Source organism: Callospermophilus lateralis, chromosome 8, assembly GCF_048772815.1.
Source record: "Callospermophilus lateralis isolate mCalLat2 chromosome 8, mCalLat2.hap1, whole genome shotgun sequence".
NCBI classification, from domain to species: Eukaryota; Metazoa; Chordata; class Mammalia; order Rodentia; family Sciuridae; genus Callospermophilus; species Callospermophilus lateralis.
The window spans coordinates 31,873,452-31,894,868 of record NC_135312.1 but is presented as its reverse complement, the minus strand read 5'-3'; the positions used below and the strand labels follow the sequence as shown (position 1 = coordinate 31,894,868).

The 21,417-nt window shown below is 44.0% G+C and overlaps 1 protein-coding gene across 18 annotated transcripts in view; it reads right to left on the bottom strand.

Annotated features, from left to right (window-relative positions):
- Positions 1-20,835, bottom strand: part of Limch1 (LIM and calponin homology domains 1) — a 315,235-nt gene extending 294,400 nt beyond the window's left edge. For all 18 annotated transcript variants that reach the window (XM_076865092.2, XM_076865095.2, XM_076865099.2 and 15 more), the window contains exon 1: positions 20,673-20,835. In XM_076865092.2, the coding sequence (XP_076721207.2) occupies positions 20,673-20,768 (96 nt within the window). In that variant the 5' untranslated portion in view covers positions 20,769-20,835. The remainder of the gene's footprint in view (positions 1-20,672) is intronic.
- Between the last annotated feature and the right edge of the window lie 582 nt (positions 20,836-21,417).

Sequence of the window (21,417 nt, the reverse complement as noted above, 5' to 3'; positions counted from 1 at the left end):
TTAAGCATCTGCCCAGTATGTTCCTCTGCCCTTCTCTACTTTTTCCACCACAGCATGTCAGTAATGACCTGTTATCAGTGGTATTCCCCACTAGACCCATAAACTCCAAAAAAGTAGAGGCTGTATATCTCTCTAATTCACAGTTATATCCCAAGTACCTTCCACCACACCAAAAATGGGTGCTTAATGAATGAATTAGCAGCTGACCATATGGAAGAGACAGACTTACAATTGATATATAATTATAAGGAAATTCATTGACAAATGAATGAAATGGAAATTTCATTGACAAAAAGATTAATATAGTTATATAAAAAAAAAAAGTTAACAGCTATATAAGCTCTACCTTCACACGAGACATGGACGACTTCCCAGAATGTTGAGCAGGATGTGGAAAGGTGAAGAGAGAATCACTGAAGAAGAGGGATATTCCAGACAGAGAACCAAATGGGCAAAGGCAGCAATATACAGGTCACAATATACCCTGATGTGCCTGGCAATCGACTTTATACCCTGATGTGCCCCACTTTCAAACATATGGTCATTCTCCTAATTCTGGTTTCTGCACAAATCAATCCAACTATAGCAGAATCTGCCTCCTGCCTCCAATTCCCTCCCTACTGCTGCCTAAAGTACAAATCTATAACCCTGTTCCTTTTGCTGTAAATAAACACTAAATGCATAAATAAAACCTCTGACAGTGCCCCATACCATGTTCACATTTTATACCAAGGTACCGGAAGTCTCTGTAGATACAGCCTTTTCTAGATGCACACTAGCTCCCGTCTACCCTCAAACCCACTCACCCTCCTCCCACCACGCTGGACTACTCACTATCGTCCAGCTCCATCTCCCATTTTTACATCTCCATGGTTTCACTCACTGATTTAGCTACCTATGCCACAACAGTACAATACAACCAACAACCACAAGCATCAATGGCAAGCAATACTATGTGTGGATGGCTTGTGTATATGGGGTCAGCAGCTAGAGAGCACTCCTCATCTTGGCTGGACATACAAAGGTTGGGCAGTGGTTCTCAACCAGGATCAATTCTGTCCCCTTGGAGACATTTGGAAATGTAGACAGACATTTTTTGGTTGTCACAATTAGAGGGGGGAGAGGGCTATTGACATTCAGTGGGAGAAGGTCAGGAATGATGCTAAACATCCTAAAATGGACAGACCCCACACCCACAAAGAATGGTCCATCCACTGATGTCAACGGTGTCGGTGTTGAGAATCCATTCTGCAGGTGTTACATTCTAGATCTTAGCTGATCTAGAATGGCCACATCTGGGATACCTGGGCCACTTGGCTGTCCTAGTTCCTCATCCTCCAGCAGGCTCTCTGAGGCACCTTGTAATGGTGATGGCACAGGAGCAAGGACAATCAGAGTTACCTAAGGCGTTTTGCAGTCCAACTTAGGACTGGCACATTATTTCTTCTGCTACATTCTATTGGCCAAAGCAAGTCACAAGTTCTGACCAGATCCAAGGAGAAAGGAAATAGACTCAGTCTCTTTAGTAAACAGAACGGAAGCTACTCCACCAAGATGCTCCTACAACAAACAAACAAACAAACTGTTGTCAAACTTGCTCAGGTATCTAGAATTTCATTGCTCTTTACAGTCTAGCATGAAACGCTGATTATTTTGTTCCATCATATGATCTAGGAATGATGTTGTTGGCAGAAAATATAACTATATTCCCTGGATGCACATTCCTTGATACACCCCCACAGAAATAATAATTAAAATGAGCTTCAAGTCTTACAGCTGCCAATATCACCCTGTTCAACTTACTTGTTTTGTCATCTGCTGGGCTCCCCACCCTGGCTGCACACTGGAATCACTTGGGGGAAAATTATAAAACAACAATGCCCAGGCCCTCATCCAGATCATTTTAAATCAAAAGCTCCCAAGTGGTTCTGATGTGTAGCCAGAGATGAGAACTGCTGACTGGAGCTCTCCACTAGCAGGGAGGCAGTAATGATTACTGAAACCTATTTTAAAAAATAAAACTTGAGAAAATCTCAAATGTCTCTAAGAATCCGTTCAAACTAAAGGTTCCAGAATTAAGCAAAATTTCCAGTAACATGAGTCTAAGGATAAACAGTGCATATTACCAATGATTACCTGTATGGGGTGAGATCCTAGGGTTGAGGCCCTTCTAGTCCTGTGTTGTTTGTTGTTGCTTACAATCTGTTTTGTTAGGATTTTGTTTGTTTTTTGAGATGTTGGGGGGGGGTCTCTGAATTGCCCTGGCTGGCCTCTAATTCATCATCCTCCTGCCTCAGTCTCTTAGAGACCTGAAATTACCAGCATGCACCACCACACCTAGCCATTGTTTACAATTTTATAATTAAACAACTAGTACATTTTGGAAAACATACCCAGAGAACATCTTTCACTCATCATCTATCCAAATATACTAGATTAGGACAAATTAGTATACATTGGAATATTTGATATTGTATCCCTTATGTATAAAACATGATACACGAGCAATTACAGCTAAAATTGTGTGTTGCTTTTATAGCCACTTACACTATTTTTTAACTATGTCTATAAATTCTATGTTACCCTCCTTTCAAAAAGTGGAGCCTAATTCCTCTCCTCCTGAGGGTGGGCTGTGGGTAGTGACTTACTTCTAAGGAAAAGAATGTAATCCATATGGAGACAGGTGAAGTCTCAGCCAGGTCATAAAAGGCTTTGCTGGCCTCCTCTTTGCTCACTTGTATCACTCACTTGAGGGAAGTCAGCTGCTGTGTGTAATGACACACAAACAGTCCTGTGGTTGGAAAGGAGCTAAGCCTTCCTGCCACAGGCAGTCACTGGGGCCTCCTACCTATATATACTATACCAATAGTAGTTCACATCTATTGTATGCTTAACCATATGCCAAGCACTTTTTTGTATGTGGGTGCTGGGATTGAACCCATGGCCTTGTGTATGCAAGGCAAGCACTCTACCAACTGAGCTATATTCCCAGCCTCCCAAGCACTTTTATAAGGGCCTTATGTGTATTATTTATTTAACTGGGATGGGGGTATAGATCAGTGGTAGAGTGCTTCCCTAGTATGTGCAAGGTCCTGGGTTCCATCCCCAGCACTGAAAGAAACAAAGAAAAGAAAAATAATTTTGCCACATGCCTGCAATCCCATTTACTCAGGAGGTGGAAATAGGAGGACTGAAAGTTGGAGACCAGTGTGAGGAACTTAGCAAGACCCTGACTCAAAATAAAATTTAAAAGGGGCTAGGGATGTAGTTCAATGGTATAGCAAGCACTTGCCTAGCATGCACAAGGCCCTGGGATTACTCTTTGGTACTGCAAATAAATTTTTTTGACTAAACTTACTCCTAACTTCAGTTCATAAGTGGGTGGTGAAAATACCCTCACCATTTTACAGATGATGAATTAAGGCATGGAAAGGCCATGTAACTTCCCTATGGTCACAGCCTTAGTAAATGACAGAACCACATTTTGAACTCAGGCTGTCTGACTCTGGAACACAGCCCTTTTATTTATTTTTTAGTTTTTATTGAGTGGAATTTAATTAATGTCCCCCCATCCAGCACCAAGCCCTCAGGCCTGGCACAGGAGGCCTTTGCTGATAGGACCCAGCATGTCTCCTCCGAGCACCCTCCCCACATGCTGAGCTCCAGAGCTGCTGCTTCCCCCTGCTCCCTGGCTTTCAGGCCTCTGCCCCTCCCACCCTCACCACCAGAGGCCTTTCTCCAACCCATGCTCTCACCTCTTCTCACTCCCACCTCCCCACCCAAGCGACAAGACTTGCTCATTTTTTCAAGACTCAAGGAAATCAACACCCCTGTCCTTGAAGCTTCTGATCCTGACCCAGGGACTATGTTCTTATTTTCATTTTTGTGGCCGAAGGAACCCTAAACACACTTGTTTTCTAACACTTTGTGATAGACTGAAGCATTGGGAAAATATTCATTCCGCTCCCCATCACAGAACGTCTTTCCCTGCCCCACTGACTTTGGACTTGGCCTCATTACTTGTTTTGGCCATGGAATGTGAGTAGATGTGATGCAAGTGGAGACTTGACTCTGTCACTGCATGGTTTTGGCTGGGCTCTGGGGCACCTGTCATTCATCTGCCCTAAAGAGAACATATTCCCCAGGTTGCCTCTGGTCCCAGGGAAACAGAGACACAGGAAGCCCATGTGAACCCAACCCACAGCCTGGGTCAAGTGCAGCCAACCCAGAGCTTCAGTGGAATCGCTGCATCTGACCCTTCAACAAAATGCATCATTGTGTCCTGCCACTGCCTGTGGTGGATTGCCGTACTGCATTACTGTATCAGGAGTCATCTAACATGTACCTAAAGTCTTAATTTTAATTGCATGTCATTCTTTACTTCTCTTGAGATCTGAGAGTTATGCTTAGATCATGAAGAGCTCTTAGCAGATACAGTTCATATGCCATCAAAGTCACCCTTTTAAAGTATATAATCAATTTTCTTTTTAGTATTTTTACAAAGTACTATATAGTCAACCACCATCACCACTTTAGCCCTTGAACATTCCCGTCACCCCAAAAAGAAACTCATAGCCATTAGCAGCCTCTTAATAAATTTTTATAAATAACGTTGATGGAAATTCTTAGAATTCCAAACTAGCATGATGATACAAGTACTGCAGGAAAAAAAATAATAATTTTTCAGAAACATGCTTTCCCCAAGGCATTTTAAGTTCATTTTATCTTTCAAATAGTAAGTTACACCCATTTTCCCATATATTTTAAATATAAATATTTAATATTCTTTTTAATTGCTATTGAAAGACAAAAGCCTTTTGGGGATTTAATTTTAAATCTACAGATCACACAAGATGATTAAATTAAAAGCCACAAAGTATTAGGGAGGAAAAAAAATCTCATAGAATTAAAAGCTGTCAGTGACTGAGAAAATCATGACATAGAATCTGCTTTTGCCTTAAAAAAAAAAAAAAAAAAAAAAAACCCTCTTGGTCCAATGTCAAAAACTAAAAACTCAAAATTCCAATAATAAAGATCAGAACTTCAAAAATTAGCAAATAGACGCGTTAAAAATATAAATGACTAAGAATCCCAGGGACTGAAAATTAATTTGGGGTAGACAACCTCACACCATACCTAAGTACTGTTACTCATTTTTTTAAAGATAACAGTAATAACTATTTTGAAAACTATAAAGACAATCTCATTTCATTCTTTCAACCAAAAAGTGAGTAAGAGATAGGTCATATGTCTGAGAATAACCCCATAAAAAAGAGATGCTTTGGGGGAAAAGTTTATTAAAGACCTAAATGTTTTTAAATAAATAGGATTAAAAAAAAACACACACACACACAAAAAAAAACAAAAAACTCATGCTGCCGAGGGTAAACTGTTCTAATCAATCTCTCTCTCTCTCTCTCTCTCTCTCTCTCTCTCTCTCTCTCTCTCTCTCTCGCGCGCGCGCTTTTTTTTTTTTTTTCTTCTTGGTGGTGGTGCTGGGGATTGAACCCAGGGCCTTGGAAACTGTTCTAATCTCAAAAAACACTTTCTACATATTAAAAAAGCACACCTGACTTTATTTTACTGTGCTGTATCAAATTATTTTGCCAAATCAAAAATCAAAATCAAAAACAAAAAACCCTAGAAAACAATTATTGTAATTATCACCACTATTTCCCTCAAAAAAAAAAGTAGAATTCTGACCAAATTCTAGCACAGCCACCAGGGAGCCTCTAAGTATGGAGTCTCCCCTACGCTGTCCAACCAGTTCTTATTTTTGCCTTCCTCTTTCCGTAAGCACTCTGGGTAGAACCCAGCTGTGCTGTGCCAATCTGGGTCACTCAACGCGGAGGATCAGTGGGCGACAGCCGCTGTATCCACTTTTAGAAGGGCCCCTGCATGCCTGGGGAGTGCTGGGCACAGGGCAGCACATTCTCAGGATCTGAGTGTCCAGTGAGCAGCAGCTATGTGAGTCTGCTGTTTCTAAGCTGTAGACTCCAAAAACCTCCACCCTTACCTGAAACATGAAATAAAGTGGGGGAAAGAAGTCTGACCCTGGCTTTGAGCAACACTTTTATTTCTAACTTTTATTTTAAGCTGTTATTTTATAATTCCATATAAAATGAATTCCCATATATATTGGGAAGGAAAAAGAATTGAACTACCCAGGATGGACCTTTTTTAGTTTTATTTTTTAGATCCACATGGGAAATCATGTTGATTTATTTTAAAAATCAACCAAAAATCAATCCGGTTCAAACACATTTTTACACCTACTAGACTCCATCAGGTGCCACATTTGGCACTTGACATTCAGTGATACCTCTAAAAATGACCCTTTCTAGTTTTATAAAAATAGGAATAAAACAAGCTATTTAATGCCTGCCCCCCCCCCCCCACACACACACACACACTGGGGATTGAACCCAGGGGTATTTTACCACTGCACTTGTTATTTTTTACTTTGAGACAAGTTCTCATTAAGTTGCAGAGGCTGGGCTTGAATTTGTGATCCTCCTGCCTCAGCCTCCACAGTCACTGGGATTACAGGCATGAGCCACTGCACACGGCCCCCTCCCCCTTTTACAACCTCTCCAAAAAGAAGCACTGTTCTGTGTTTTGTTTTAATATTTATTTAGTTGTAGATGAACACACAGTATCCTTATTTATTTTTTATGCGGTGCTGAGGATTGAACCCAGTGCCTCACACATGTGAGGCAAGCACTTTACCACTGAGCTACAGCCTCAGCCCCATGTGTTTTTTTCTTTTAATTGTTCCTTTACCACCTTCTGTGCTCCTATATACTATCTCATTTCAATTAAAATGTTAGTAACAATTGTTGGTGGCCTTCTCAGGATCTGCCTCTCCCATTCTTCTACCAAAAGTACCCAAATTTTCCTTCAGGGAGTTCTGCTGCCCTGTTGGGTAGCAGCCAGGATCTTTGATAGAAAGTGACCAGACCAGAGTCTGATTGGCTTACGCTAATCGTCACATCTGTTCCCCCAGTCAACATGACTGAGGGATGGGACACCCTTCTCTGCCCAGAGGTCCTAAGGAGAATGTAGAATCATGCTTTCTGAGCCAGCACTCAGGGAGCAAGTCTGGACCTTCTGGGGTTGGGTAGGTCCTGTGGGAAGCACCACAGGGAGAAGAGCATAAAGCCACACAAAGCACAGCATGGCGGCAGGTCCCACATGTGTCAGAATGTGCAATTTTTGTGACAACACTAACAGAAGCACTAAGAACTCTGAAAATTACTAGCACACGCACACACACGCTCACGCACATACACACACGCACACACCATGTTTTCTATTTCCTACTATGGAATAAATGTGGGCTTTTATCAAAAATTATTGGGGGTGGCAGGTGGCTAGGATGCTAGATGGAAGAATGCCACATTATGGAGGAAAAGAAAATGCAGACGAATCTGGAAACATCAGATTTTTTAAAAAATATTTTTAGTTGTAGTCAGGCACAATACCTTTTATTTATTTATGTATTTATTTTTATGTGGTGCTGAGGATCGAACCCAGGGCCTCACACATAAGAGGCAAGCACTTTACCACTGAGCTATAACCCCAGCCCAAATCAAGTCTTTTCATGACCACAAAGCCAATGGTCGATTACCTCCCTGGTTTGCTATGTTCGCCTCTCCTAGCCTTTTTTATCTTCTACTACTGCTCTTTGGTGGTATAAAATATCAAAGTGATAACAAAAATCTCATGGGGCTGAGGTGTAGCTCAGGGGAGAGCCCTTGTCTACTGTGTCTCCAAGCCCAGGAACCATCCTCAGCACTGGAAAAAAAAAAAAAAAAATCTCATGTGAACCATGGCAACTTGCATCTGATAAGCAGCGCCACTTCATTGAGAACCCCAGGGCCCAGCCAGGTGAGTGATCTGAGAGTGGAACTACAGCTGGGAGGTTCCGGATGAGCAGACCACAGAAGGACCCCTGTGGGGGCACCACGTGGGGAGCTCAGGAGCCATGCTGGATGGGAGTCCTGACCAGTCTGCTCACCAATCTTAACAGAAGTGAATCATACTGAGACAGACTCAGCAGAGAACCTTGAACTGGGACACTGGGCAGCAGAAATCTGTGTGACTCAGGACCAAACAGGATACAATATGGAGGGCACCTAACAGTGCCTGGCAGGCAGACACACTGAATCCACAAAGAATTCTTCCCCTTGTTAATAAACAACTCAGTTCCAGGTCTCAGTATCCAGAATTATTTAATCAGAGGAGGAGTCAGGGACCAATCAAGGGAAAAGAGGCTGGGAAGGAAGTGTAAAGAGAAAAGGAGGAAAAAGAGTTCCACCGGTAAGCTGTGGCCCAGTCTGCTCCTGTAACAGGTTTCCATCAGAGACCTAACCCCACCCCTGACAACGTGTATCTTTTGAAAAACATTAAAAGGGCTCTAGTTTCAGAGAATATACACAGGAGCCAGATAGGCACAACTGTTTCCTAGCAACCAACCATACTGTGCTCAGAGAAGATGCTCAGCCTACAGCATCTAGGCAGTAAGGGAATGAAGAGGGAGAAAGGGGCAGGTCAGCTTCTGGAATAGACAGCTAGTTGAGATCATCTTCTCATAAGTTTTGCTTTTACTTTTAAAGGGTTCCAAATACTAACTCTGGAAAGTTATTTTCCCCCATGAATATGCACTCACTCATACCCACAGCCATGGGAGGATCACAGCAGAGCCTAGCAAACACCAGCCCAAATTCTGGAACCATATTGCCTGGGTTCAGATCTCAGCTCTGCTCCTAAAGAGCTGTGTGGATTCAGGCAAATCAATGAACATTCCTGTGCTCCAGTTTTCTCATCTTTAAAATGGGCATAAAGAGTGCTTACTTGAGAAACACCTTCTATGACAGGCATCTAGCCAGGCCTTCTGTATTTATCATCTCATTAACTTGAACAAGCACCTGGTCTACCCTGGCACCTGAGACGTGTTCTGGAAGCGTGTTTGCTGTTATTATTGTATTTATCATTATTATTTGGACTATTTACTTTGGCATTAAACTAGCCACTTTATCACTTTATCATGTTCTGTTCACTCTTGCAACACGGTGAATCAGATTGCACTTGTCACCGGCCCCTCCTACTGATGACATCGTGCAAGGTCCCGCTGGAAACAGGCGGTTACCACATCTGTCAGCTGATGACAGATTCAGCTCCACAAGCAACTTTTTTTTCATCTTCCATACACAGAATACACACAGAGGATGCCATTCCTCAGTGATACCACTGGGTCATGACAATTAATGGTCAGGACCTGGCTTATTTATTAATATTAGGTATTGGTTGTTAGTTGTTTTTTTTTTGGGGGGGGGGGTTCTTTAAAATAAACCTACCTAATAAGAACTCATATAGGTGACCACTATAATAAAATTTTTTCAGGGTTTTTTTTTCTCTTTTTAGATACACTATAATTGGAAGTACTTAACCTTCCTCACATAGTAAAAAGTGGGAATTTGCTGGATTTCTACAATAAGTGAAGCAAAGAGTTTTGTTTGCTTTGATGCAAGTTAAAAAGGGAAGGCGAGTCCCAGGACCCAATGCCAGGAGCATGTTTATGTAAAGAAAAGAAATGTTTGCTCTCTGGTTCTGCAGCCAGGAACTTCCAAGTTCAATGAGCCCTGGCCCAATCCAACCTGAGGGAAGTTCGGCTCCTTATATAAGCCTTTTGGCTGATATCACCTACCCAGGGGCTCACCAAGGAATCACTTTCCAAGCGTCCAATCACTGACTGTCTCCAGGCAACTAGTGGGTGAACTGCTTTTTTTAATCACTCTTTAAAAACAAAACACTTTGCTTCCTGTCAGGGCAGCAACAGTGTCTATTTTTCTCTGCCACACAGAGTCTGAGTGCCAATCAGGCGATTGTAGCTGGGCGCAGGCTCACTGAGCAGTCCTCAGGCTGAGGGTGGTGTGGCTGCGGGGCCCTGGCAAGGGGGGTGGACAGGGTCAAATGAGGAGGACAATGACTAAGGCCTCACCTTGGGCCACAGGAGCTCTGCGATTAATTGAGGAAGGGAGATCCCCATGCAACAAACTTTCGTTCCAGTGAAATATGACAAACTTTTTAGAGCAGCGAATGCTTCAGGTCAGGTGTGCACAGAGAAAGGGGGGGATTAATGGGCTCTGAAGAATCAGGAAGTGTGCCACCAGGCAGTCCTATTTAAGCTCCGTCTTGAAAGGATTTGTCCCTGGAGAAGTAGAGAAGGGGCATTCCAGGTGGACCTCCCTCAACAACCATTTCCTCCTTTCTCTTGAGAAATGAAACCCAGACTATTATCTATACGTTGCCTGAAACGCACACACACACACACACACACACACACACACACACAAACACACACCTCCAAGTTCTCCCCTGCAACCAGGAGTGGTCATTTTCTGAGCAATAAAATGGAAGCAGGTATATCAGGAAGAATTTCCCACACAGTGTCTTACAAAGGAGGGCTAACTGTCTTCTGTTCCCAATTCCTTCCTCCTTCTGCCTAGAAGGTTGATGTGACGATGTCTCTCAGGCAGCCAGACTGGGCCACTAGGAAAGACTGGACAATGTAGGGGGTTCCCAATGGCATCCGTCTTTAGTAGTTTTTAACCCCTGCATTTCAGAGGAATTACAGAAAGTTCTGAAATCAGAGGACATCTGTGGGTCAGCACCCAAAAATCTCATACTAAATTATTCTGTCATCCACTAAAAAGTGGGCAGGTTTCTTACAGCACTTTCTTAGCTCAGAATGGAAGACAACTGCTGTGGCTAAATTTTGCCCAAAAAAACTTTAATCCCAGAGTTGAGGCTCAAATATAAGTCCCCAAACCCTCTCTGCCATTTCTCCTTGAAAAGGAGTCCTTAATTTATCTGTGCCTTGGATGTAAAGAGTCCCGTGGATCATCATGCAAACTCTAGGAGAGGCTACAAGAATGAGCAAAAATGATCCCTTCTCTCCCAGTCCCCATCCCATGCCTTGAACTCACCTGGAGAACTGAGCGTTTCTATCCAGCCTTTTTTTTTTTAAAGCATAATCATAATAATACCATGTGATATATGTACACTCAAGCCCTTTTCTCAAAAAAAATTAGCATCAATCTAATTCTCCTGCTTAGAACCCTGCAATGGTCTTGAATTAAGGACCAACTTTCACTAAGGATCCTTGTCTGGCCCAGTATAATGGCCTACGCCTATAATCCTGCTACTCCAGAAGCTGAGGCAGGAGGATCCCTGTTTAAGGCCAGCCTGGGAAAATTAGTGAGATGCTGCCTCAAAATAAAATAAAAAGGGCTGGGGATGTAGCTCAATGTTTGCTTAACATGTGCCAAGCCCTGAGTTCAATGCCCAGTTCTGCAGAAGGAAGGAAGAAAGGAAATCCTGTCTCAGCATTAAAAGAAAATAAAATTATGGAATTTGCAGGTAAATGGATGGAGTTGGAGAATATCATGCTAAGCAAAGTAAGCCAATCCCAAAAGACCAAAGGCCAAATGTTCTCTCTGATTAATGGATGCTGATCCATAACAAGGAAGGGGGAGGCATGGGCAAAATGGAGGAATTTTAATTAGGCAAAGGGGAGGGAGGGGAGGGAGTGTCTATAGGGGCAGGAAAGATGATGGAATGAGATGGACATCATTACCCTAGGTACATGTATGACTGTGCATATGGGGTGATGCTACATTGTGTACAATTATAGAAATGTAAAGTTGTGCTGCAATTGTGTACAGTGAATCAAAATGCATTCTGCTGTCATATATACCTAATTAAAAGAAAAAAGCAAATTTTTTTAAAGAGTATTTTCTCTTAGGACCTTCCCCCTTTGCCTTTATAATACATATATCCTAACTTGTACTTATGTATTTTTAATTTATTTCTTCTCCCCTATATTTGTGCATTTATGAGGTTGGAACTAGATCTACTGGTCATTACCTAACTCTAGTTCCTAGAACTATGCCTGGCTAATTGTTGGAGCACAGGAAACATTTTTCAGGACAGGAATTTGTACAACTTTGTATATATATTTTCACATATTAGTGCTTATTTTTATCACTGTTTACAATGAAGTAAACTTAGCAATGAGTGATGGCCAAGTGTCCCAAAGAATTATGTCCATATTTAAGTCATTCAACTGAGACTTCATTCCATTTCAACTAAAATTAAATAATTGTTTAAACATCATTTGTTAGAAATGTTTCTTCGGGAAGGAAAAGATAGCAATGTACTCTTTTTTATTTTATTTATTTATTGGTACTGGGGATTTAATCCTGGGATACTTTACCACTAGCTACATGTCCAGTTCCTTTCACTTATTTATTTTGAGACAAGGTCTTGTTAAATTGTTTAAGGCCTAAATTGCTGACACTGGCCTCAAACTTACAATCCTCCTGCTTCCACCTCCCGAACTGCTGGGATTACAGGTATACACCACCACACCCACCTAGCAATGTACTCAACACAGAATGTTAACTTCAGTTCCTCACTTGGTACAGAACCACTTGATGAACCCACTTGGTAAAAGATAAGGCTGAGGAGTTTTTGTTATTGTTGTTTTGTTTTGTTTTGTTTTGTTTTAAGCATTGGGTCATAGAAATAAAAAAGTCAAAGGCTTTTCTGCCCTTGACCTTTATTTAAAAAGCAAGTGTAGATATATTCTGAGGTTGCCCAGGAGGCCACGCTGCATCTCACCAACAGCTGCACTAGTAGCACCAGGAGCTGACTACATGGCCGTGGAAATATGGACCTCCCCCAGCCTAACCAATGGACCATTTTCAAGGTCTCAGCACAGATACAAGGAGGCAGTTTTGCTGACAGTTTTAGTGGGAAAAGACATCAGCCATATTATTCCATAGATGCATGTTATAGACCCAAGTCACCTTAAGACTAAGATGGTTCCCCAGGATCTGATGGCCATCCCATCAGAGTTACATGCATGACTGTATCTCTTTAGAAGTGTTGTTTCCAATACTGCAACCATGGAGTTTTACCACAGCAGACCCAAATTCCATGACATCATTCCTCCTTGCAGAGAGAGAGAGAACATCTCATGTCCAGGCAGAAGACTTTTCAATATTCTGTCATTTTTAAGACATATTACTTTTTCTGTATTATCTAGTATCCCTCTAGCTATTTTTATAATTTCACTCACTTAAAAACAATTTTCTACTAACTTTTCCTTTCCTCATTTAATTGCACTGAAGTCATCCCTGCCCCACCCTACCCTTCCCTGCACAAAGATACCTTTTTTATTTTTTTCTCCAAATGCAAACACACACCTCCTTAGGAACAAATGAGGGAGTGGGAACACATTGTAAAATGGTATATTTTTAAATCACAGAACAGTAAACTAGGCTTAAAAAAAAGAAAAAAATTGTTCCAATGAGATCAGTGTAGTCAAAAACCAATCAGATCCACTTTCAACCATGAAAAGTAAGGCCAAACTGTGGCGATGACAGTTAAGCCAGAATGTAGGTGACAGGGAGGCCAACCACAAGCCAAACTTCCCAGAGCCACAGGGCTGCCCATTCAGGCCCTTGGGCTCTTTAGGGTAGGACCTCAATGCCTGCATGAGAGGCTGCCAATTTTCTCTTTCAGAAGAACTGTCTCTTAGCCAAACTCAATATTTTACCTGTTCCCAGGTGAGATCTTGTCCAGATGGGAGAACTCAGGTAAAGGTGAGGAGGCTGTGGCAAAGACCTGGGACAGGTTTTGCCAACAGCAATTCAACACATGGGTGTTGACAACAGGTGGCCATCCATACCACTATTTGGAGAACAAACCCAAACAGACCACACAGGGATTAAGTTTTCACTGACTCTCTAGGGTATGAAAAGGTGTAGAATAATGTACCTTCTTTGTTAGTAAATGCACACATGGACTTTCAAAAAAATCATAAGATGATGAACCAGCAAGCTTGGAAATTTTAAACACTAATTACCCACCAGCCATTTGCCCTTATAAAACTTTAATGGAGTAGTTAAGGGCTGCTATAGTGTTAGGGACATAGAAACAGGATTCTAGCAACTCTGAACTACATGCAACCCCACTGCCCAGCTCCACCTTTGAAATGCTAGGTCTGAAGGCAGCAAGCAAAGGTGAGGCGCCTGATTCCTCTTGCCTGTGGGCTTCAGTACAACCACCTGCCCGGGGAAAACTCTAAGCTGGCAGGTCCTAATGAGTCCTGCATTTGGAAGGGACAAGCTAATGGGGAACAGGCAGGTCTAGTAAGCCACCACTTCCTGCTCCCACACATGGGAGGTACAGAGCAGAAAGACCTCTGCACTGGTGCAGGAACAAGCCTCATCCTCACAGACTACACAGAGGCCTAAATGTGGGAATCAATATAAGGAATCAGATAACAAGGGCTGTGAAATTAGACAGCCGATGTTCAGATCCTAACACTAGTGAGCATGTACTAACTAGGTGACTCTAGGTAAGTTTCCTACCTTCTGCAAGCCCCAATTTCCTCAAACTGCAAATTTTTGATATCTGGATACACATATTTGTAGAAGTTATGAAAGGATGCTTTGGATTCTTGTCCTACCCCTGGCATTTACCTGTAAACTTGAGCAAGATACTTAAACTTCCAGAATCTCAATTTCCTCATCTGTAAATGGGGATAATAATAGTATTTACTTACATGGGATCAATAGTACAGACTTTGTCCAATGTTGATACATAGGAAACACTTAGTAAATATTAACTTTGATCAGCAGCAGAGTTACCATCATTATCTTTATCATGTCATCCCCTAGCTATGACACTTCTAGGCTTCAGAATGGTCTAACGAAAAAAGAGAAGCTTCCAGGCTAATTTTCAATACTTCTGGTGTTACCTAGTCGTCCCTAGCACTGACTGCCACCCAGAGTCAAGGCCAGATGTTTGTATCATGGCTCCATTGTCACCCATTAATGGAGAGCAGGGGACCAAGAGATCCAGTTGCTGGGAACATAGGCCCCACCCTACCCCTTCCTGGTGGCCAGTACTCAGTCTGCCCATTCGGAGCTTGCTTGATGCAACTGGTTTCCAGGGAGATGCAGGAGCAAGAAGTGCCAACTCCACCCCCCATTTCACTTTCTCTTTCCCCAAATCTGTGGAACTTCACTGTTCTCCTACCACGTGACAGCATTGCGTCATAGCAGCCCTTGTATACAAACAAGCCTGACTATTTAAATGTCCTCCCAAGAAAGATGCTGTTTGCTCTCATTTACATATTTACTCAGACCACTACTCCTTTCCTGACCTACTCAGAAAGGTTTTTCCTCCTTGTCCTCATCTCTCCCAGGCCAGAGCTGAAGGATTGTCTGCAAAGTTAAACCTTCATTGAAAAAAAAAAAAAAAAAAAAGATGTAAGACTCCTCAAGTCCCTACAGAGGTGGATAATTACAATGACTATATAACTTATGGCACTGCTTCACAAATGTTTTAGGCTACTAGCCACCAAGGGCTAGATGATCTGAAAGGCTACTGTCAAACAAGACAACATCGTTCAGTCTTTAAGAACTAAGGTACCCTCAATGCTTTTAATCTGCAGAACTGGGTCTCAGTTGAATAAAAAGCAAGCCTATGTGGACATGGGGAAGTGAACCAAAATGATGAACTGCCCCCTTCCAGCCCTAGTTCCCACTCATGTGAAATATGGATTAGGTCACAAATAAGAGTGTATTCATCCCCAAGTCCCACGGGCATGCTGTGATTAGAAAGGAATCAAGACACTTCTGAAATTGAGAAGAAAGGCTGAGTTGGGTTGAAATCTCCAGTCTCTCCCTAAAAGCTTAGCAACCTGTTCCAAACCACCACTGAAAGCAAGCAGAAGGGACATCTGTTCCTCCAGAAAGGGCCTGGCACCGAGGGAAGAATCACAGATTAGAACAGATTAATATTGCTGTGGGTGGAGAGACAAAGGGGAGGGGGACAGACAAGACATTTAGCAGCATCCACCTACTAACAAAAACCGTAACTCAACAATATCAGAAAAGAAAGGGAAAAAGAAAAGAAGGAGGAGGGGAAAATCTATGGAGGAATTATTGTTTTTCCTTGCAGCAATCGACACAGCTTCAGTGAACAAAACATGCTGCATTTGAGATGAATATTTGGTCATTCACTATAAAAAAAAGTAATAATGACCCCAAGAGGAGAGGATTGGGCATTCTGCTTGGAATTTGGTAACAAAAACTAAAACTAAACTTCAATGTTCAACATATTATTGAGAAACAATTTTCTAAGTTTTGATGGACTAGTAGGATCATCCTGTGAAGAGATGTTACATGTTTTCCTCTGAACCCAAAATCACTTTAATGCAAATTAATGTGTAGCATCTGTTTAACTTCTAGTCTAAGAATCCAGAGTTGAAAGAGTGAGATAGGCTGGAGATGAGCTACTGGTGGTAGTGCGAGTACTTAGCACACATGAGGTCCTGGGTTCCATCCCCAGCACAAATAAATAAATAATAATAAAGTGAGATAGTAGGATAAAATCCATAGGTAATTGAATTATACTTTCTACACTGGAAACCTGGGGCTCTGAAGCATTTCTTTCAAAAATTAGACTTAGTCATTAACAACAACAGAGGGCTGGGGGTGTAGCTCAGTGGTAAAAGACTTGCCAGGGTTTGATTCCCCAGCACCACAAAAAAAGGAGGGCAAAGAGGGAGAGAAAAGAAAAAAGAAAAAAGAAAAAAAAAACAGAAACAGTAGCAATTACAGTGGTAAGAAAAACAGATGCTAGTGGAAAGAATAATAGATAATAAACTGGTAATACTACTAACCATTTACACTCATATATTGCTGGTGGGATGGCCAATTGGTGCAACCATATGGAAAGCAGTGTGGAGATTCCTCAGAAAACTTGAAATGGAACCACCATTTGACCCAGCTATCCCACTCCTCAGTTTATATCCAAAGGACTTAAAAATAGAATACTACAGTGATGCAACCACTCACAATAGCTAAATTATGAAACCAACCTAGATGCCTTTCAACAGATGAAAGGGTAAAGAAAATGTTGTATATAACACATTGGGATATTACTCAGCCTTATAGAAGAAAGAAATGATGTCATTTTCTGGTAAATGAATGAAGCTGGAGAATATCATGCTAAGTGAAATAAGCCAGTCCCACAAAACCAAAAGCCGAATGTTTTCTCTGATATGCGCATGTAATTCATAATAAGGGGAAGGGGCTGGGGAAGAATAGAAGTACTTTGGATTAGGTAGAAGGAAGTGAAGGGAGGGGAGCAGGTATGAGGGTAGGAAACATAGTAGAATGAATTAGATATTATTACCTTATGTGCATATATGATTACATGACTGCTATGATTCTACATTATGTACAACCAGAAGAATGAGAAGTTATGCTCCATTTATGTATGATGTGTCAAAATGCATTCTATGGTCATGTATAACTAATTAGAACAAATTTTTTTATAAAAAACTAAACAAATAAGTAGTACTAACCACCACTTATACAGCACTTTTAAGTATTGGGCACTGTTCTAAGCATTTTTAATATATTACTTATTAAATTTTCACAGCACTCCTGTGAGATGAGTGAGCTATTATTAGTATCCTGTTTTACAGCAGTTTTCAACAATATTTGTTATTCTGTTTTAACAACTAAAGCCATCTTACAAAGAAACACCTGGAACCACAAGAACAGGAAAAGCCTTTTGCTCAAAGTTGCCCAGCTAGGTGACAGACCCAGGACTCAAACTCAGGATACCTAGCTCCAAAGTTGGACCCCTGAGCCACTGGGCCGCACCTCTTGCTCCTTGCTTAGGAAAACCTTCTAAGAAAGGAATGTGGAAGGAAGTCACGCCCCTGCCTGCTGGTGGACAATTAAGACTTGAAGTTTGCAGTTTCCTTTAGGAGTCTCCTCAGACCTACAGTAAGCATCCTGCTCCCACAGCTATAAAGTGACTGGAGGCTGCCCTCACACCGTCTGTGACCATGGGAAGCTCCTTAGAGCTTTCACCTTTGCCAGCAAAGGCACAAGTTGGGGGTGGGGCCCAGCAGCACCTCCTTTCCAGGCCACACTTCCTGCCCAGTAACACAGTCCTCAAATAGCCAAGGCTGCAGGCCGAGACATTCCTCACCCAGAAGTTATGTCCCAGCGCTGGTTCTTTGCGCCATTATTATGAAGAATGAACCGTTTTCTCCTGCAACCCCTCACTCCAGGCAGCCCAGGGACTGAGGAAGTGGGGCCAGTGGCAAAGTCTGTTTATTAACCTGCTGCACCCAAGGGAACATTTTTCTAAAAGGATGAAATTCCTGACTACTCAAAACGAAGAGGAAAAAAAAAAAAAAAAAAAAAGCCTGTGGGAAATTTAATCACCAACTGAACCAGAGCGGAAAAACAAAGCCCTACCAATGAGGATGTTGCCAGAGACAATAGGCCCCTAACGGAGATGCAATTGTCTCGAGATAAGAGTCCCCGGGGAATCCAGTTCGCACTAAGCACTACCTTATTGCTATATTAGCTGAGGAATCTTTGTTCACAGGGCAAATGGGCACAGAACCCTCTGTTAACTGCCCCTGGGTTCCCCGGGGTTTGCAGATGGCATTTACATGTCAAGAGGAACCTCCGGGCAGCCAGGGGGAGGTCTCTGTCTCTCCCTGGAGCAAATACCTTTTTATATAGCCTGGGAGGGGAAAGTTCTCCTTTCTGTGAAATCCAACTCCCGCAGTTGAAAGGAGATAGGGCGCTTCAATAATGCACACGCAGCGCACCGGCGGCCTCGTCCTAAAGCCATGCACGCCCCATTGGGGTGTCCACGTTCTTGAGTTGGTAGGAAAGGCAAAGTTATCAAGAATAATACAAAACTGTCTTTAGCGCCCACTGGGACTCTACTTTCTTAAGGAACCTTTTCTTAAAGCTGATATGAAAGCCGATGTGCTGCCCCGATATATACCACCACTTAAAAACAGACTATCATCAGGTGTTTTTTCTTACTTTAGGTAAGGATTGTAGTAATAGAGACACCCACCAAATATCCTTGGAGGTATACACTTTGTGCACTTTCCCGTGTAATTTATACCATGATAGGCTTTTTTAAAGCAGAGTATGACACTGTTGCCCACAATAAAGGATATAAGAAGTAAATCACTTGCCTTTACATGAACAGTAAGACTGTTCTGCTCTTAGACCTTCCCTGCATCCCTGCATATCCAAAATCCCCCCTGAGAATATTAAAGTTCCTGAAAAACAGTCATTCAACTTTCCACTATGCTAGTGACTACAAATGTCCCATGTCGCCTGTAAGCCCAAGTATGCAGCACAGAGAACACCTGTCACACACCACGTCTTCCAGCCATGTATCAAAAATAAAAAGCCAATGCTTTCTTATACGGTGGTGAGCTATCGAGTTATGAGACATGCCTGGCCTTTTAGCAATAGAATCCCCAGTTAATTCTTATGTTTCTTTAACTCTATTTTTAAGTTATTGCTTCTAAGCTCTGAGAGCACATGCTTGTGTGAAGCAGGTTAACCCTGCAATATGTAGGCCCACGGCTGGAGCATCTGGCAGCAATGACAGTGGTTTCTGCAGGCAAGTTTAGATCCGTAGCATGGTACCTCTGCTGTGCCACGGGGTGGGGGTGGGGTCACCAAGTGACAGATTAAGAAGCTTCATCATTGCTCGGTCATGACTTAAAGCGATACACTTCCTCCTTTGAACAATCAGGCACCGAGGGTTTCGTGTCATTGAGGGAAGAGTGTCAAATTCACCTTCTACAAAGCCCGAGAAAAGCGCTCTCCCCCCACCACTGAAGCAAAGGTTCCTTGCATGGATCACTGGGCGGGGGTCACCTTTCCCTCTCACACCCTCCAAGCGTCCTGACCCCCGCAGACAGATCATTTCGGAAGCCCAGGGCTACCAAGCTGCGTCTACTGATAGACATCACGAATCAGGATCGCCCAGCGAGCGCTTCCTGGACTGAGCCGAGAGCTCCAGTGATTTCCCTGGCCTGCCACCGAGTCATTTAAGAAGTGAAATATGCCAACTGGGCCGGATACCCGGCCCCTCGGAGCCTACCCGGCCGTCTCTGGGATAGAACGAGGGCTGCCACTGACTGGGCAGCTTCTATGCGGATGCTGCGCTCGCGGTGGGTCTTGCAGGTTCTCCCCGCCCTGTAAGCTTTGCCAGCCTCACACCTGAGCGGGTGCCAGAAATACAGCAAGGGACTCCGGTGGGTATGTGCCTCTGTGGACACCCAGCCAGCTCCGCTCGGGAAGAGTGGAGAGGGAGGCCAAGACGTGGAATATGGGAAGAAGAGCAGGACACCCCGAAATGCGGCGCCCTCAAGGACTCTGTGGGCGCGCGCTTTCTGCGCCTTTGCAGCGCTTCTGCTCGCCCTGCGCTTCGGTTGGCAGCGCCTGGAAGCGGCGCAAGCAGAGATTTGCGGAGCCGGCGGGTAGGAGGGATGAAGGCGCAGAGGACCGCTTCCTGCCCCCATGAGCACAACCAGACTGCAGTGTCCTCCATTCATGCCCACCCCTCCAATGTACTCCAATGCCAAAATGCCAGGGGATCCTTTTCGCCCGAGGCCCTGACCGGTCACCCGGAGCGGCTGGCAAAAGAAAGTGGGGGAAGGCGAGGCTGGACCTGCGGTCGGTGCGCGAGCGTGTCAATAGCTCCGGGCAACCCTACAAGGCCGCCCGCCAGCCTCCCGCACCTACCTCGATCCACTTCTGAGCCTCGGAGAAGGCGGGCTCCGGGGGAGGCTCGGGCTGCAGGGGCTGAAGAGCTTCCAAACCGAGAGCAGGACAAGCCATTTGCGAAGCCCCGCGTCCACTCGAGCGCTGGGCCGCCGGGATGAGCACAACCGCCGCCGCCGCCGCAGGAGCGCGCTCCCCGCCCCTTCCCGCCTGCCGCTCTCCCTCCCCGGCCGCCCCGCCCCCGCCCGGCGCAGGTCCCGGAGGAGAGCCGCGCGCACTGCCAGAGGACGCCGCGGCAGCTGCTCCCAGCGCCTCCCGGGCCGGCCGCGCAGTGAGTGCCGGGCGGGAGCGAGCGCGGAGGCACCGGGAGCTCCCTCTCCTCCCCACCTTCTCAGGCCGCTCCGCCCCCCGGGAGGAGGGGGGGACTCAGCTACCGACTAAAAATAACCTGGAGCGAGCGCTGGGTGTCTCCCTCCCGGCACACACCCGCACCAGGGGAGGGACTCCGCGGGCCACCCCGCACGTCCCCCGGCCAGGCCCGCTTCCTAGGGGTGGGCAGATCCGGCCACACCTGGGAGACGCGCACCAAGAGGGGCGCTGCGACAGCAGGAAAGGAGTACGCGTAGGCACCTGCTGTGCCTCCCAGACCGCAGACTTGGGGGCAAGAGGGGAAGCCCCTGACGTGGGGCCTGGAAATATTCAACCACCTGATCTTTCTGTAAGGAATGAAAAAGAAAACCTCCAGGCAGACTATGTCTGTTGATTC